Source organism: Camarhynchus parvulus, chromosome 7 (genome assembly GCF_901933205.1).
Source record: "Camarhynchus parvulus chromosome 7, STF_HiC, whole genome shotgun sequence".
Lineage (NCBI taxonomy): Eukaryota > Metazoa > Chordata > Aves > Passeriformes > Thraupidae > Camarhynchus > Camarhynchus parvulus.
The window spans coordinates 5,317,872-5,336,321 of record NC_044577.1 but is presented as its reverse complement, the minus strand read 5'-3'; the positions used below and the strand labels follow the sequence as shown (position 1 = coordinate 5,336,321).

Sequence of the window (18,450 nt, the reverse complement as noted above, 5' to 3'; positions counted from 1 at the left end):
TTGTCACTGTTTCCACCTAGTTCTGACAGAAGTGTCTCTTGAGTGTAAAATAAGCCCTGAGAACAAAATTGTTTAACAAGTTGTGGTGGGGTGGTTTTTTTTGGTTTTAACATGTTTTTGGTTTTTTTTTTTTTTGTAGCTGGACCAGCTTCAGGTCAAGCATGAGCAACTCAAGGTTCAGTCACAAGAGGAAATGAGGCAGCTTTGGTGTCAGCTTGACAGTACCCGAGCAAATCGACAAGAGCTAAGTGGTATGTTCATAACTGACACATTTTATTTTATTTTTTGCCTCTTCTTCATACAGAAGGACACATTATTGACACAAAATGCTTTTAACTGTGTACCAGAAACACACAGGAAGGCCACAGTGTCAGTGGGTTGTAGCCCTGTGATCTGTCTCTAGGTTGAGGTGAGTTAGTGTCAGATGAGAGGTTCTGCAGTGTGAAAAAGCATGGTATGACTTACTCCTGTGCTTTTCTTTTCCCTTCCCACTCCATTCCTGCACACTATAAAAATATTCAGTGAAAATGAAAGGTTTTTCATTGAAATGTCAAATTAAGGATCATGTAATTAAAAACTGGAGAAAATGCTGGTCAGTGCAGTGACATACTCCTATTTGTATTTCTGCTTGAAGAGCCAGGTGTATTAAATAAAACAGCCAATTTTGCAGTGTAGTGGTTGGAGATGACAAACACTTTTGAAATAAAATATAACATGTCTTAGATGTGTATGCACAGACATGTATAACAATTAAAGAACTTCTGTGGAAAAAGAAAACCTAGAGACCATGAGTCTGCCAGTGTTCTCTAAAATGAGGTTTTTGAGTTCTGCTGGGGTAGTTAGAACAGAAGGCACACGTAACATACTTCAAATGCTATTTTAGATTTTCTGAATAATATAATTCTAGGTAGCTTTTGAATTGTATTAGGGTTTTGTTTGGTTTGGTCATACACTAAATAAGTAGTTTTTTCTGTTAGGCAGACTTTACCTTGTCTATTTCATCTTTTTGTTTTGGTATTACAGGATTATAGTACATAGCATTTCATAGTATTTGCTTGAATTCTTCTCTGTAGCCCTAATCTTTAACATTTCACATGTTTTTCTATGTTTCTAACCACTCACAATCCCATTCTTTGGACCATTTCTCTTTTCATCTTTCATGAAGGTGGTGAGACCAGAATGCAGGCCCATGGCCCAGGTGAGGATCTCTTTTGCTGTGTGAGATCTTAAAGGTGTTTTGTTTTACTCTGCTGCTCTTCATTTGAGTGCTGCTTTGGCCATGCATTTGGGTTGATGGTAGGATTCAAACCATAGCAGCTGCATGATGGCATTGCTGCTCTGGTGTAAGAATGCCATGCCAGTTCAAAACAATGAAACACTTTTTTGGGTTAATTTTGTGCTAGTAGACTTTGCTGGTTTGGCAAAACCTACCTATGTCAGATTGGACTTCCCCTGCCTACCTCATTGATGGTGTCACTTCTTGTCATTTGATTCCTCTGGTCCCTGTGCCTGGCAGCTTCTCCCTTTGGAAGCAGGCTTGAACCACGGACTGACTTCACAGAATCATGGAGCGGTTTGGGTTGGAATGGACCTTAAAGATCACCTCATTCCAACCCCTGCCATGGGCAGGGACACCTTCCACTATCCAAGCCCCATCCAACCTGGCCTTGAACACTTATTTCTTCTCTTACTCTTTCTGTTGGCATTTTCACTGTGAGCATTTTTTCATGCCACCAGTGCATTTTCTGGTTTGCTGCACAAAACCACATTGTGACAATCAATTGTGTTGCTCCTGGATGGCATCCTCTGTTCCCATCAACTTTTCTTGAGTTTCTCTTGTGTAACATAAGCAACTGCTTTTCTCTGGGCAAGCTGTTTCTTTTCAAGGAACTTCTAAAAATTCCTTCTTCTTGAAATGTATTTCCCTGTTCAATTGATTTTTTGGGGATTTAACTAACTTGAATTATTTGGTAAGTTGAGCTATTGGGAAAACTTATCTCTCTTGAGATTTTTTTTCCTTTTTTCCTACCTTTTAACTTTCCTAAATCTTACTGCTACTTTAATACAGAAGGTGGGGAAGAAAGCTCCCAGAGGGCTAATGAAAAGGCTGCAGTTCTCACTGTCTGGAAGGAGGGCAGCTTGCTGAACCAGCCTTGGTAGCTGCTTTTTGCTGCATTCCTGTTTTATTGGTTGTTTCTTTTAATCCAGTCGGTTCAGCCTCTGAGCGCACGATGGGTACCAAACCATCATTAAAATATCATTTTATTTTCTTCCTGTGATTTTTGGTTTTCTGCACAGTTTATGCTCAGTTTGATTTTGTTTGGGTAGTTTTGCCTGGAGCAAATTAAATGTTCTTGAATAATGTATTGCTTCTTGGTGCTACAGCAGCAAGGAGGTGTGAAGATGAAGCAGAGTGCAGGACTCTGCTTGTTACCAGCTTAGTCCTGGGCTGCAAGAAAACAAGGAGAGCTAACAGTGGGCTGGTGATTTTGATTCTTAGCATGAGGATGGTTTCTCTGAATGCAGTGTAACTGAGAATGTCTTCTGAGGAAGGAATTTTTGTCTGTCAGAAGTTCATTTTTCCAATCTCATTGCTATTTCCATTCCATTGAGGTTCTTACCTCAACCTATCATCTCTGCCTTTTGTGTCTCTCATTAAGAAGGGGGTGGCTTGTGGTGTTTTTAGTGGCAAAACTAATAGGACAATGCCATTCCTAAACCACTGACACTTGGCAACTAAATCTGATCTTCACAGAATGACTTGGCCTAAAGAGATGTGTTCTTAGTGCTTGTGTTGGTTTTGCCTCTGTTCCAGAGCTAAAAGAGCAGCTCCTGGCTCGAGCATCACAGGTAGAAGAAATAGAGTGTTTAAAACAGGAGTTTGAACAGCAGCTTCAGCAGAGAAACAGGGAGCACGAAGCTGAATTGGAACAAATGAGACTTTATTTTGAAAACAAATTAAATGTTGCTGAGGAAAACTACAAAAAAGAATTGACTTTGTTGCATCAGAGGCCTCAAGATCTGACGGACTCTTCACTGCCAGAGTTGGAAATGAGTCAGGATCAAGCACGGGGCATCAGGTGATCTGTTCTTTTTCCTTTCATTTTGTGACAGCATGCTTCCATTTTATTTTTCTTTGGCATAAAAGATGGTATCAGCATCTAAACCTATTGGGATTGAGCATTAGGTGATGGCCCGGTCCTGAGCAGTTGTTACAGTTGCTCTTTGCCTACTTTCAGTACTACACCATAAATCATGAAGAAAATATAACTTGATTCATGACATATCACAGTCTTAAACTTTCAAACCCTTTTCTCAGGTCTTCTGTCACACTTTTTGAAGAGACTGCTGAGAAAGAGAGAAGTGTTGCACTTGATCAGCTAAACCAACAACTTGAACAACAACAGGTAGGATTTTTGATATAGTAAAAGTTCTACTATTCTTTACATGACCTGTATGAAAATTGATATCTGATTCCTAGCTCTTGTAAAGAGAAAATTAATTGTAGGTATTTAGTGGGGCTTAATTATTTTTGACAAGAATGTTGTGAATTACCAACTTTAAATCGCTCTGAGCCTCAGAGAGGCTATAGAGTAGAACAGCTGAAACAGTGCTTTGTAATTTTATGTGCTGTTTGGGCTCTCCTGTGGTGGGTAAGGAACTTAGCAGTTCTTCTACACCAGGGCAGAATTTGTGGTGTTTCTCTTTTTTATCATGCTGGTAGTTATTGTGCCTGTCGTTATTCTCTTAAAACCAAGATGCTAATTGGCCCCTCTTACATTTATGCCTCTATTTCCATGCACCTTGCTGTAACTGAAGATCTCAACATTTTTGCTCAACTTGTTTCAAGTTGTCTAAGAGTTTGGAAAAGGAATTTTCCTTTCTCTCATTGAAAGATTCTCACCATGGTTTCTTAGAAGCTCAGGATCTCTTCTGAACCCTTTTTTTCTGTAGGAAGAACTTGCCTGTTTGCAGCTACAACTTACAGAACAGCACAGGCATGAATTGGACTCCTTGAGATCTTCCCTTGCACTTCAGTATAAAGAAGACCTGATGAAAATGAAGATGGATCTGTCAGACAAATATGCCACAGAAATTGAGGCCTTGAAAAGGAAGCATGGTTTAGAACTTGAGCAGCTCCATGCCCAACTTTCAGAAGAGCAGTCTAAAGGTAGGATGGCCTGACATACTGGGAAGGGAAACAGTAAGCTGCTTGTGTGGCTTATAGTTTTCTTTAAACAAGCTTATCTGAGGAAGTTTTCAACTTATTAGTTTACCCTCAACTCTGGGGAACATTTAACAGACGTTAATCCCTTTCATTGAGCACTTATGGGCACGTTGAGTTCACTTCTGAAGATGTGGTGACCTGAAGTTGTTTATTCTGTAGGAAAAACTAGTAGAACTGTGGAGCATTTCCTAAAAGGAGTTGATCAAGTTTCCATTTTTGATGCCTAGAAGGGCCCTGTCATAGAAACATTTGGACTAACAATACATAACTTAGCTACTTTAACACACATGGGATAATTGTATTCCACTGTATGTTGGTTAAAAGGATTAGTAGAGCTTTTTAAATTTGCACTTACATTTCTTATCTTCAATTATTTATTTTTAATACTTGAGAGGATATTAAAACGGCTTAAATTAGAACATTTAGAGATTTGTCCCATCTGACTTCTGGTGAAATGCCTTGTGCAAATAGAGGGCAAAAGAGGAGATAAAACTTCCATAAATCTGCCATTACATTGCCCAGAAAGAAAGTCTACTCCTCTGGCTGCTGCAGATAAGGAGGGAGGTCCTGCCACAGGTTTTATGATTATTCTGTGTGTGTTAATGCTGGTAAATTCCCAAAATGGTGATAAAATGGAACAGAGTATAACATCATCCAGCTAAGGGGTTCTCCTTGTCCTGTATTTAGCTTGGCTACTGATAAATTGCACAGCCAAAAACGTTCAGCTTTATTTCTATGCATCAATAGGAGCTGTTAAAATAAATTCCAGCATGTCATTTTATTGTCTGTCTTGGATTTTTCTTTTGTTGGTTTTTTTTCCTTTCCAGAAATCACCAAACTGTGTCTCCAGAGTGTTCAAGATGTAGCACGTCAGGTTGAGGTGGAGGTGGCTGAGCGAGTGTCTGTGCTGGAGGAAGAGCACAAAGCCAAGCTTGCTCTCTTCAACTCTGAGAAACAGCTCATTGCAGAGCTCTCAGAGGAAATAAGGCATTTAAAGGAAGAGCTTATAAAACAAAAAGATTTTTCTGAGCAAAATGAAAAGCATCTGAAAGAAGAAATGGAAAAGGTAATTTGTACTACAGAATTTTGTGTAGAGTTGGGTAAGCTCCAGCCTGGTGGGAAGGCCAAGGGAGGGAGAGGCAGCACTTGAATTTAAAAGTCCCTGGTTTGGGGATAGCAGCTAAAGCTTTGAATGGACTTGTCTGGATGGACACAAATGTTGGAATACACTTCTGTTTTGGGGTGACTCTTGTACCTCAAAGTCTGAGAGCTGAGACATTCATACATGGTACTGTCACTCTTACATGTTAAATCAGCTGCTCCAGCTGAGGATCAACTTGGAATAAATGTTCATTGGAATAAATAATTCATTGCTTAAATTGTTGCATATTTGAATGCTTATGAGAATTAGATGGGTGAAGCTCTTATTTATCAAGTCCTCTTTCCACCCTTTTTAAAGAGCCATGGATATATGTGTATTTTTCCAGGCTTAGAAACTGTTGGAGAAAGCCAGAGACAGTCTTTTTTTGCCTTCTGTCATGGAGCAATCATTTGCTGCTTTGGCTTCTGGTTTTGTGCTACATGCTTGTTATGTGGCTTTTACAAGGAGAAGTTTAAAAGGGATTTTTATTCATGCCTAATATAAACACCCAAGATGCCCGTAGCTGTATAAGTTGAACTCCTGAAAAGAAGATAAGTGACCTCAAGAGAAATCAACATATAGAGTACTATATTAATTCTAGAATTCTGCCTTAATTTTTTCTTATCTTCATAACCCAAATTAATTCTTAATAATGCATTTAATTTAATCCATGCCAGTTTATAAATGGTCATTTCAGCCTTACTTTCATTAGGAAGGGTTACTTCACTACAGGAATTTATTCTTTTCCAGACTTTAAATGCCTGAGAGTGTTCACACACTTCAGTTTGGTTTCAGTGGTTTATTCTTTTTCCTTTTAAATGATTGTCTTCACAGGTAAAATGTAAAATTGCTGAGGATCACAAAAAGGAATTAAGAGAAGAAGTCCAGAAAATAGAGACTCTGTACAAAGAAAAAGAGAAGAAATGGCAATGTGAAAGTGAGGCCCAGAGAATCCTAGCAGAAGAGAAGTTATCACTATTGCACACAGAACTGCAAACCAGAGCAGAATCTGAGAAGCAGAACTTACAAAAACAGTTTGAACTCCGTGAAGCTGAAATGATTCAACTTCAAGATCACCAAGCTGCCAAAATTCTGGAGCTGGAGAAGCTGGTGAAGGAGCAGCAAAACAACTTGCAGCAGCTGGAGGACAGCCTTGCAGGTGCCCAGGCTGTGCAGAAAGCTCAGCAGCAATATCAAGCTGACCTGGAGGACGCCAAAGCCCTCATGGCAAACGAAATGGAAAAGGCCACACTCTGCCTGCAGGAAGAATGTGCACTGAAACTCCTGGAAGCACAAACCAAGTAAGTTTCCCTTACAAGTTCACTCATTGTTAGAGTTGCTTTGTCTTATTTTAGACTTAATGGGTGATAGTGCAAGGTTGTCACTTGATGGCACTATCTGTAAAGGCATTTCATCTAGTCTAGCAAATAAGATGTAGTCAAGTTTTGCCTGCTAGGAGTACAACAAAGCTGGAAATCATATACCAGCCTTCAAAGAGAAGTGTAATAGGATATGTAAGTGGAAAAATTCTCTGAATGATTTTAAACAACTGCAATGAATGTATACAAGCTTTTCCTGGTGAATGAAGCTTGTGCTAAGGTTGATGGGGCCCCCTTTTGGTACTCTTTAGTTCTGGTTAGATGCCTGGAACTACTGTTTTTCTTCCCCTTCCTGCACCTGTTGTTTCAAGTGAATTAAGAGAAATAAACAACCACTTGTTGGTATTTGCATGCATTGCTTCAAATTTATCCCTTCTTCCCTTCCCAAAAATATGTTCACAGAACAAGACTGGAGAATGACTGTAAGAAAGCACTGAAAGCAGTAACTTAACTTTTAGATAACTGGGGTTTTTTTAGTTATTGGTGTCTGCATGCAAAAATACTGTAGTTACTGATTGCAGTAAAGGGCAGTACTTCAGATACTAAATTTTCTGCATCAGGCTTTAAGCAGAACTCAGCTGAGTTTGGAGGTGCCCCCAAGTATCCCACATAGACCTCCACAGTGGTTTTATGTCTGTCTTTGCCAGATGTTTTTAGAGATGTTGGTTATGACAGTTCATTTATTTGCAGACAACACATTTGAGATGTAGCAGTGTATACACCATGAGATACTGTCATGGCAGTACTTCTCAAATGTATTTCTCTTTATTTGTAAGTTAATAGGGGTGCTAGTGGCTCTAGTAATAACCAGCTACTCCCAAGTGACATTGCAGAAACCTTTAATTATGTGGCTATGAAATGATCGTTGTGGCTTGCTTTGAATTTAGTTCCATATTTGAAGCATCAAGTAAAACTTGTGAAGACTAAGTGAGGTCTATTTTCCTTGGCTTATTATTTATTAGCTCAATTACTCAAAAAAACCAGTGACTTTTTTGACAATAGTCTCTTAATTTTCTTGGAAATAATACAGGTTTATGGAAGAGCACAAAGCAATGACTCAGAAATTCACAACTGAGCAAGAGATTCTTCTCCAAAAGCTGAAAGAGAAACATGTGGATGAGCTGGAACTCCAAAGTCAGCAGTTAGAGGAGAAGCATAAGCAGCAGATTTTGTCTTTGACAGCTGATTTACAGGCAAAACACCAAGCTGAAATTGAGACACTTAAATCTACACTGGAAAGTAAACAGCAGATTCAGCTTGAAAGTTGTGTTGCTGAACTACAGACAAAGCATCAGGCCCAAATTGATGAGCTGGAGATTAAACACTTATCAAATCTGGATTCCTTGGAGTCTTCCTACCTTTCTGAAATTCAGACTATAAGAGATGAACACTGTAGGGCTCTGGAGAAGCTACAGCTGCAGCACAGGGAGCAGCTCCAAGAGCAGGATAAAATCCATCAGGCACAGCTGCTTCGGGAGGTTGAGATGCTGAAATTGAAGCATGCTGAAGAACTTCAGCTTTCCCAGAATAATTTGAAAATTGAGCTAGCTACTGCTAATATGGAAAAGCTTAAAACCATGGCTCTTGAAGCAGAAGAAGCTCATAAGGTGAGTCAGAAAGAAAACCTGGCATAGGAGGTGAAATTTCATGACACATTGTGTGGGATCACCTTTTCCTTTGTTCCCAGGGGATATTTTCACAACCTCTTTGTGCCAGCACTGACACATTGTGTGGGGCCATATTATGAGCTGAAACAGGAAACCCCAGCTGAAAATTAAATCCATCTGTTGCTTCCTGCCCCAAATGCTCAGTCTAATGAATTTTCTATATCGTTTGTGGAAGAGGCACACATGAGGTGTATGTTTTAATGTGTTTAAGATTGGAGTCTTCATTTTGTGGCTCAGACCTTCTCTCCTTGGTAGAGCCATTGTGTAATTCTTCAGAAAGTGATTAGACCAAAGTAAATGCAGTTCTGGAGGTTAAGCCACATCTCTAAAGACCCTTCCAAATAAGGAAGGATTTACAAAACTTTTGCTAGATAAGAAAAATAAACCCATTTAAATGTTTTAGAGAATATGTATGTATATGTATGCTCATCCTTCATGAAACAATATTGTTCCTGTTTACTTCAAAAGCTTTGGTACAGCAGGACATGTGCTTGACAAATGGATTGCAAAGATAATTGTACTTCTTTTTTTTCTCCTCCCCTTTTTTAAATTACTGTTACACAGGATGATCTGAACACAGCTCTTCGAAATCAGAGGCAGTTGCTGGAAGAAGAAAAACGTCTGGCTCTGGATCTTTTACGTGAGCAAGTGTTGCAGATGGAGGAAAGGCACAGGAAAGCACTCCAAGAGCTTCAGGATCTTCACGAGGCAGATGTTAGAAAACATAAGGAACAGTACTCCAGGGAGCTGGAAGAAGAACTGGGGAAACTAAAAGCACAGCATGAACGAGAGCAAGAGGTCAGGAATGCTGCTAATACCTAAACTCAAAACAATCCATGTTTTATCATAAAGTAAATTCAGTTTTATTAAGCTTAGAAATAAGGCTTTATTAGGCTTAGAAATAAACCTCTAGATGGTTTTGGAATTTTTTTTTTATAGTGCTCACAATAAGAGGACACAATCTGACTTGTGCAGATGCAAGCAGCCGCTGGTGTTATATTACACTCATATAGTAGGAGAAGTCACAAACAAAATGAGCTTTATCCAGCTAGAACCACAGAACACATTAAGTTAAAATATTACTAACTTTTGCTTTTTCACTTACTAAATTGAAAATTTTATAATGTTCCAAATAACTCTTAAATCACTTTTAAAAGAATAGATTGCCTGGGGAGGAAGTTTCATTAGTTTCCTGGGAGGTTCTCTAGGTGATTCAACCTTCAAGCACATCATCCTAGAAACAGAATTTGTATTCTGATGGCTACAGTGACTCTTGTTAGAGAAAACAGTAGGAAGAAAACCCCTAGATGACCAAAAATCTCTCAAACCTTTCACTATTGTATCCCAGGATAATTGCATTAAATAGAGATGTGTAATGCTTGCTCCCATTTGAACAAGGGAAATCACACCTTAACAAAATATGCTCTCCCTGTGTTTCTCTCCCCCTCTTTCCTCTTTTTTTTTTTTTATTCTTTTGGAGAAGTGTCTGTTGGAAAGAGCAAGTCAGGAATACTTTGTTAGTCTGACCTGATGGTCTCATGAATACAGGAGATACTTGATACCTAATGCCTGGTTGCTTATCTATTTTTATCAACATGCTTTTTTTTCTATACTCAGCATGATGATAGACAGCAGCCCTGTATGACCTTGAGGATTGTGAATGTACCCTTCAGAATTTGGTTTAGCTTGATGGGTTTGGTTTGGTTTCATTTTTTCCTTAATTCTAAGACCGTGGCTAAAATATTTTATATTCCTTCCTTGTCTGCAGCTGTATGCTTCTGCATCAGCTTCTGAAGTAAAATCTGTGAGAACAGCTCTTCTGGCTCAATTTGAGGAGGTAAAATTGAAGCAGCAGCTCCAGTTCCAGGAGGAGATTGAGCTGTTGAAGTGTCAGTCAGAGTTGCTGCTGGAACAGCAAATTGCACAGCTGAAGGTAGGCTCTGGTCAAAATGCTCTCCTGAGTAAGCACTGGGAGTGTGTTGCATTGAAAAAAGAGCATTTGGTGTAAGATTTTTGTTCTTCAGCCTCTAAAATGGAGTCTGAGCAAGATCTCTCCCATGCTTCATAGTGTTAGAACTAAAAAAACAGCATTGGAAATAAAGCAGTGTTCTGTGAGCAGTTGTCTTTACCTCAGGGTTGTCTTCAAGTCCTGAACTGGATATGAGGTGTCCTTTAGCCAAAACCAAAACAATCAGTGGAGCATGCTCTAAGCACCATTCCTTGTGTACATGTGCAGTTTGTCATTTGAGACTTTTTCTTCTTAGTGTCTGCAGAGACTGTGCCCTTGTATCATCCCACATCTACTGCACATACTGTGTCTTTGTGGCAAAATATTCAGTATTATCTAAGCTTTTACCCACTCTGTGATGGCAGTGAGCTCTGTCTGAGATACTTTGTTGTTACTCTTGTTGATCTCTGCTTTCGTGTTTACATCACGATAAGCATTTTCGAGATGTTCCCTGCCTCTGGCCCTCTGTGTCGTCCTGATCAGTGTTTGACCTCTCTCTGGCTGGTGCAGCTGTCTGTTGAGACAGAGGGCACAAGTGTGTCCTGAAAAGCTGCTGCAGGTATATTTGGCACTGCTGTCCTCAGCTGAACCCCAGAAGCTGGGGCTGGACTGAGGGTAATGCAGAAACTCCAGAGATGATCCCTGCTTTTTGCTCTTATGCTGCTTTAATTAGCATTTGCAACACCAGAAATTTCACTTGCTGGTGCAGCTGTCTGTGGATTCAGCTAGGTTTTTTTGCCTTATGTACTTGCTAACCGGTGTGTTGTCCCAGAAGAGACTGGCTGGATCTCCTTGCAGTGTCAGACTGAGCTGTGCTGTGGGCTGGTATAGGTTTTTACAGCAAGCCTTTCTCTTCCCACTCCCCTGTGCTGCTTATGCAGTTTTCTTCATGCCAGCCTGTTCCCTTGGTTTCTTCCCTCTGCCTCCCTAGCAGATTTGAGGTATTCAGAATTGCTCTCTCTGCTCTGACTTAACTCTCTGAGTGTTTCTGAGAAAAACAAGCAGGCTGCTTCAGCGATTTTGTCCACAAATGCCATGTTCTAGATCAAGGAAAGTCATCCTACCCCTTTGTGTCAGCCCATTTTTACCTTCCTAACTTCTAGAGCATGGGGCAAAGACTGTCTCAGTCTTCTGCAAAGGATCCCTGTCACCTTGGGTGACTGCAGGTCTTCTGCTCTGAAATCTTATTTCTTGCCATGGGGAAAAACTGTTTTCTTGACTTGCCAATGTAAAAAATTGGTGTATTATATTGGTGTTCATAGGTAAAATTGTACCTCATCAATGCTGAGTACAGAGGGGCAGTCACTGCCCTGGCTCTGCTGGCCACACTATTTTTGATTTTGATCACAGTTTCAGCATAATTTTGTTGGTTTGGAAGTGTTGATGTGTAAGTTACTGCTTATTATTCTGAGAGGCAAAATGTGTACTTCTAAAGCATACAGGAAAAATACAGGGGATTTTTGAGGTTTTTTGGGAGGATGGTGGTGTTTGGGCATTTTTTTTTTCTTCTCTCAGTAAATCCAAGTATATGTGATTTCTGCAGGAAGAATTTGAAGCTGAAAAAAAGTCATCACTACATGACAAGGAGCAGATGTTGATTCAGGAGAGGGAGAAGGCACAGGCTGCTCACCAAAAGGAACAAGAAGTGTTATCAGCCCAGCTGCAGGAAAGAGCAGCAATAATTAACCAGGTATGGAGAAAATACTTTAAACCTAGATTTTAAGTGTGCTTTTGGGGCTATATTTTAGCACAGGGCTCTCTGCCTCAATGTGTATAGAGGGACTGCAGGTAGAATTCTTGTGGTATGTTAGACTAGGGGGAAACAGAGTAACACTAAGAATTTCCTGACTGGGAATGCCTTACTCTTTCAAGCTCTTCTTGTACTTGATGAGGGTTGAGGATGTTGGCATGGGAGCAGAATGCTTTTCTGTCTTGACAGTTTTCTCCCAAATAGATATTTTGACTTCTTTGCTAGTTTACTGATGAGACAGTTTGTGACAATGGCAGTAATTTGTTTGGCAGCAAAATCTGGAGATGGGGGTAGGTGTACACATACAAATATGTGTTTTTATTTATGTAAAATCATATGTTTTAGTCTGGTATAGGTATCATCTGAAAAAATAAATATAAGGAGAGAAGTAATTTTTCTAGAAAGCTGTTTTCAAGTAGAGTTTATAAAGCAAAGTTTAGGTGAAATTGTTGACTTTGTTGTGTTGTTACTGTACTTCCACAGCTGGAGAAGAAAGTGGCCTCCTTAAAGCATGAAATAGGGGAGACCAACTCTGAACTGAAGGCACTCCTTCAGTGGCAGGGCAGGGAAAACCAAGAAGGAGAAAATTTGGTGGCCTTGCTGAGGTCTGATATTGAGCACTCCAAGGAGGAAAGGTTTGTTCAGCTTTGGTTACATAATGCTTACTGCTTTTCTATTTGCTTGTTTTCTCACTTCTCTTAAATCAATAACTAGGCAAAATTAAGCCAGCTCAGAATAGTAATGTTGGAGGATGATATATTGCTTTTATTTGCAAATTATTTTGTGTTTTTTTTAATTATCAACCTATTCTGACATTAAGAGCAAGTTGGGGGTTTTTTTTCTTGCTCTTTTTCTTTCAGCATGATGAAGACTTTGGTGTTTTGGGGTTTCTGCTGTCTCTAATCTTGGAAAAATCTAAAAAAATGGAGAGAGGTTCTGTGACCAAGAGGCTTTCAGAGGGAGTGGATTGGTTTGACATGTCATGGGGATTAGAGAAGCTGTCATGTTCAATAAGCTTCAAGAATTCCCTCTCTCATCTTTCAGAAACTGGCTTAGTGTTAATCTTAAAACTAAAATATTTTCATCAATAGAAATAGATAGAATAAAGTATTTTCATAAGTAGAGTTTTTGTTGTCAGGTCTGCCAGAACACCCTCTAGTTATTTTGATGTCACTGATACTGTGGTAGTAGACTCCTTGCTCCTCCTGCTGTAGTAGTGTCATCCTTGCTGGTGCTTCCACAGCTATGGAAGGCTGAGATGCTTGTGACTGTAGTGTGATCTACCTGTGGAGATGACAAAGGTGTTTTGCTGTGATGCCTCAGGTTTTAGCTTTTGTTTTTCAGATTCTGTACTGCTTTAGCGTGTAATTCTGAGCTTCATATTAAGGGATGGTGAGCTCTCTTCACAGAGTAGGGAGACAAAACAATTCCTTCTCTAGCTTGGGACTAAGGACAAATGATCCAAATCTCAGGCCCAAGAGCATAAACAACATGGACTGAAGAGAGAAAAACAAGAAGGATGAGACTTCCTAACCTCAAGCTATAATTGGACAATTAACTCCAATATGCAAATGACCAGAACTTATAAAAGTGAGAGACCTTGTGACCAGTCATCCATTTTGGTTCATCTTGGGTGTAGCCCTGGCTGGGCTCTTGTGCTTCCCAAGATGCATCCACTGAGGCCTTTTAATAAATCCCTACTTTATTCTTTAGCTCAGTCTAGTCTGTGTTCTAGGTCAGCCTTGACAAGGCATCAGCTGTGCCAACTCTTTAAAAATGACCTGGGTTTTGTGAGTTATCTGAGTGATGTTCACTGATAACTGCCCAACCATGGCAGATACCCATTTTAGACTGTCAGGTTTACAGTAGGTTCAAAGTGTCTTTCAAATAAAGTGTGTGCAATTTTTCAAACGTTCAAAATGTTTTTGTTCTAGGGAAAAACTGCGTGAATCTTATCAGCACGTTTTGAAGCTGCTTATGGAAGTGGTGAAGGCCACCATAGTTATTGAGGACCTTATTTGTAGCAAGATTGGTCTTTGCCTTGATGACAGTCTGGCTTCTGGAGATTCTAAAGAAGCTCAGAGTATTATGGAAGAAATGGGATTCATGCAGTATTTCAAAGCCAAAGAAAACCATCACCTAGAAAAAGGTGAGTACAAATCAGCAAACCTGGATGTAGTCAATTCATATTCTTGAAAACTGCCTTTTCATATCCTTTTGTATGGATGAAGATCAGAGACTATCTCTTTTTGCAGTGTTTGTCTTTCAAAGCTGGTCTACACTTAAGATAGTGTCTACCAGTGTCCTCTGAGTTTAATTCTTTTAATAGTGCAGCTACTACAGGGTTGTTAGAAAAGCTTGGGTAGATCATGGGGCAGGAAAGATGGACTTGGTGAAGGCGCAGTTCCAGGTCCTGATGTACAGCACAAGATTGCCAAACCTTGTGAAAAACCCTCATGATTTTTCAAAATTGAATTGCTGATGGGTCCAAGTTTCCATCTTGTGGTGCATGTCCAGGTCCATGTCACTGCCTGATGTCAGTCATTGTGTGACCACTTTTGTGGCTAGCTATCACTTTACTGTGTTTTCCAATAGCTTCCTTGTTTGCAGCAGAGGAGCTGCTTGATGAGACACTCACAGAAGACAACCAGCTGTCTCCAGGGACTGATGAGGTGTCTGAGTTGAGCCAATACTTATGTGAAAGTGTTTTTGCAAAGCCAGAGTTGGCGTGTGAAAGTGAAGAAGCAATACTGAAAATTTGTCATCGTTTGCGCACTGCGGTGGAGAGACTTCTGGAACTGGTTACAGAGTCAACTAAACAAGTAAAGCTTTCAATCTTTTAAAAGTGATCTAGAGTCAACCTAGTCAGGTGGAAGATGTCCCTGCTCATGGCAGGGGCTTGGAACTAACTGGTCTTTAAAGGTTCCTTTTAAATCAAACCATTCCATGATTTTGTGTATAGCACTGGAAATGTGAAATCAGTTTTAAGGCTGTGTGTTTAACCTTTTAACAGAGCCTGTGGGAAGGCAATAGATTGGTCACCTTAAGTAGATTTAAATTGAGATTGTAAATTCATTTGCTAACTTCAGGGGACCAGGAGTTTTTTTGAGGGGGTTTCATCACACTTCACACTGATGCCTTTTCAACACTGATAAGCAGGTTCAGGAAAACTCAGTCCAATGTTAAAATGCTTGGGGAATGTGTAGATAGCAGCAAAAAAAAGTCCTTGTAATTATTTACTGCTTTAATTGTGACAAAAGGAGATGCACTTACTCAAGTTCTTCTATGAATGCACTATTTCCATACTGAGTTTGGCAGTGTCTAGACTGCACATCTGGGGTAGATTCACAAGCACTGTATACATCTGAAGATTTAACTTAGTGTGACAATAATTAGTATGTTGGGTAAGAAGGTCCCTAATTGAAGTGAAGATGGGAAGGGGAAAGGCATTTCTGAAATTCATCTACTCATTGGATATTTTGTGAAACCCAGAGCTATGTGCCTGTCTGAAATTTATATTCACCATCTTCAAAAACCCCCACCTAGAATGAGGTGCATAAATTTACTATTAGGCACTGATGATGCTTCCACTGAGACATAGCTAACTTGTGGTTAAAGCACTTGCCCAAACCGTGGCAGATCTGGGTTCTAGGTGACCCTCTTCAGCTGTGATCCAGCATACTTTGCTTGCTGGGGGTGTTCCTTGGAAACCTGATGATATATGGACTTCACTCTCTATTAGACATGACTGAATCTCTTGAAGAATTTAAGTGTAAGGATGCTTTGAGTTTGAAGTGGCTCAGGAAGTGTTAAGCTAAGCAATTAGGCAATAGGGAGGTATTTCTTTTTTGTGCATAGTGAAGAAATTTATGTTCCTAAGCAAGGCTTGTGCCAAAAATACTGGTATGCAAGCACAGGGATTCACCCAAGTGTCCAGAGGTTTTGGGCAAAGTCAGCTTAGTGTAGAAACGAAACTTGAAAATTTGGACCTTAATGCATAAATGTTATTTAAAATTTGAGTTTTTTGAAAATGTCTTTGGTATTATTACCTTGCATGTGAGGTCTGATGCTGGGGCCATTTTCTCCACTTGCAGCTGGAGAAGATGCATGAAAACCACGCCCAGTTTGAGGAGGAGTTCAGCCGCCGCAGTCGGGAGACGGCACAGGTGGTGAGCCAGCACCAGGAGCTGATGGAGTGCCTCAGTGAGGAGAGTGAGGCCAAGAACCAGCTGGCACTAGAGCTCCATAAGGCAGAGGGTAAGAAATGGATTGCAGTGTCATTTACTCACAGCTTGTTCCTCCCAACATCTGTTATGTGCTTTCTGTTTCCTGGATTTCTTAGGCTCTAAATCTAATATTTGATCTTGCTTTCTGGAGATTCCCTTTCTTGAAACATCATCCCTTAGCAGAATATGTGTTGTAAGCTCATCCCAGGCCATCAAAGCTTAATGATCCCCATTTGAATCCTACAGATATGGAGACACTTTGTGATGTGTCAGCCTCATAAAATCTTGATAATCTTAGAACACATTAACTATTACATTTTATTCCTTAAGATATTCAAAAGCCTAGCTACAGTATAAAGATAAATCACCTTGTTCCTTTTTATGTCACTTTTTCATTGCTTGGCAAAAATTGTTTGGTCATGTTTTCAAGCTGCTTTTTCCCAATAGATGAGTTTGTCTATGGCTTTGTTTGCATTCTGATTTGGCTTCCAGGCATTATTGAAGGCTATGTTGCAGAAAAAGCTGCTTTAGAAGAGGCCTTAAACCTGAAAGAGGAGTCTGAGCGTCGTCTTGTTGTGGAGCTGGAGAACATGAGGGAACGCTTCCAGGAGCTCACCCAGGAGCAGGCAATTCTTGGTGAGTAAAGAGTACAACATTCTTAACTTAAAACAAAGTTGTCTGCACTCAGAGCACATGGCAGTGTCCTCCTGTCATGGATCAGAGGTTGGCTCGATGACCTAATGAGCAGCTCAGACTGGTACACAGGTGAGAGGGTCTTGCTGTAAAGGCAGAAAGCTCTACAGACATGGATCAAGGTCTTCAGGTGCTTTGGAGCACAATAAAGATGAAATGCCTAAAGGTTGGCATTCTCTGTATTCCATACCCTTCTCTGTATTCCATACGTGTTTTTGGTGGTCTAGAAGATAAAATGGATCACAATGCCCTCTCTGTTCATCCTGTCCATGTGTCTGTGTTTTGATTTCTAGGAACACCTGTTGCTAATGTAGCACAAAAAGAAGGTTCAGGTTTGTAATGACAAGTGTGGATTTTTTTTTTTCTTGCTGTGTTGCTGTAACGCTGAGTTGAATGAATTGATAATTTTTATTTTATTTTAACAATGAGGAATAGTACTTAATAATTAGGCCTGACAGGTTACTGGGTTTATGAGTATCTTGGCCATAAAAAGCTATGACTTCTTTGATGCAAAATTAGGAATATTCCTAATAATGACTATTTGAAGGGACAAAGATGTTTTGCTGCCATCAGGCTTGAAGTGCATTGTGCCGTTGTCTTTTTTTTTGCCAGCTTTGGTTTTTTTTGAGGGTATGGAGTACGTTGCAAGCTGGCTGTGAGCTTCTAGTGATACCAAGTCAGCTGTCAAAAGGAGTAAATTAAGTTAAAGAAGGGAGAGGAAACAGAAAAATATTTGAGGTGACATAAAACTGAGCTAAAAAAAGTACAGCAAGAACTGAAGGACATCTAAGGGAGATGAGAGAAATGTAACTGAATGGATTGATAGGTCAAAATGAAAAAAAAAAAAAGCAGAATGGTAGGGAAGGCTAGTAAAGAAATGAAACAAGAAACCAGAAATAAGCAGGAAGGATCCTTAGAGTTGTACACTAATTTTGGAAGGCAAGGGCTGTAGTCAAATTTGTAGATGATAAATTGAAAGAGAAATGTTTTTTCCTCCTGAACTGAAGTTTGCATACTTAACTCCTGAGTGGTGAACATTTCGATCTGATAAATTCATAGTTGACATGATTATTTTGTGTTCTACTCAAAATCTAATTCTCCTATTCTTTTTTAGATTCATTTTATTTATACACATGTATATATTCATAGATTCTTGCATTTGCAGTCTCTTGTTTTTGGACTTTTTCTTTTCTCCAGAGAGTGTGGGCTGAGTAAACCAAATCACTCAGGTGAATAAAAAGTTATGTAGGTAAATTCCTGTTAGAGTCAAAAAGCTGCACTGAGCTTTCTTACCCATTACTGTATCTTTATTCCTTCTGTCCATTCAGATCTCCCTCAAACACTATTTTTAATTTAAC

General features: G+C 39.7%; 1 protein-coding gene across 12 annotated transcripts in view; it reads left to right on the top strand.

The window, feature by feature from the left end:
- Window positions 1-18,450, top strand: part of PCNT (pericentrin) — a 69,828-nt gene that overhangs the window by 18,987 nt on the left and 32,391 nt on the right. For 7 of the 12 annotated variants that reach the window (XM_030951975.1, XM_030951974.1, XM_030951976.1 and 4 more), the window contains 16 exons: window positions 140-251; window positions 1,166-1,198; window positions 2,816-3,080; window positions 3,320-3,407; window positions 3,955-4,171; window positions 5,056-5,294; window positions 6,204-6,670; window positions 7,779-8,355; window positions 8,980-9,213; window positions 10,184-10,348; window positions 11,967-12,113; window positions 12,657-12,808; window positions 14,108-14,322; window positions 14,769-14,995; window positions 16,268-16,430; window positions 16,892-17,035. In XM_030951975.1, coding sequence (XP_030807835.1) covers window positions 140-251; window positions 1,166-1,198; window positions 2,816-3,080; window positions 3,320-3,407; window positions 3,955-4,171; window positions 5,056-5,294; window positions 6,204-6,670; window positions 7,779-8,355; window positions 8,980-9,213; window positions 10,184-10,348; window positions 11,967-12,113; window positions 12,657-12,808; window positions 14,108-14,322; window positions 14,769-14,995; window positions 16,268-16,430; window positions 16,892-17,035 — 3,445 coding nt within the window. The remainder of the gene's footprint in view (window positions 1-139; window positions 252-1,165; window positions 1,199-2,815; window positions 3,081-3,319; window positions 3,408-3,954; window positions 4,172-5,055; window positions 5,295-6,203; window positions 6,671-7,778; window positions 8,356-8,979; window positions 9,214-10,183; window positions 10,349-11,966; window positions 12,114-12,656; window positions 12,809-14,107; window positions 14,323-14,768; window positions 14,996-16,267; window positions 16,431-16,891; window positions 17,036-18,450) is intronic. The other 5 variants (XM_030951980.1, XM_030951977.1, XM_030951968.1 and 2 more) reach the window with 3 other exon arrangements.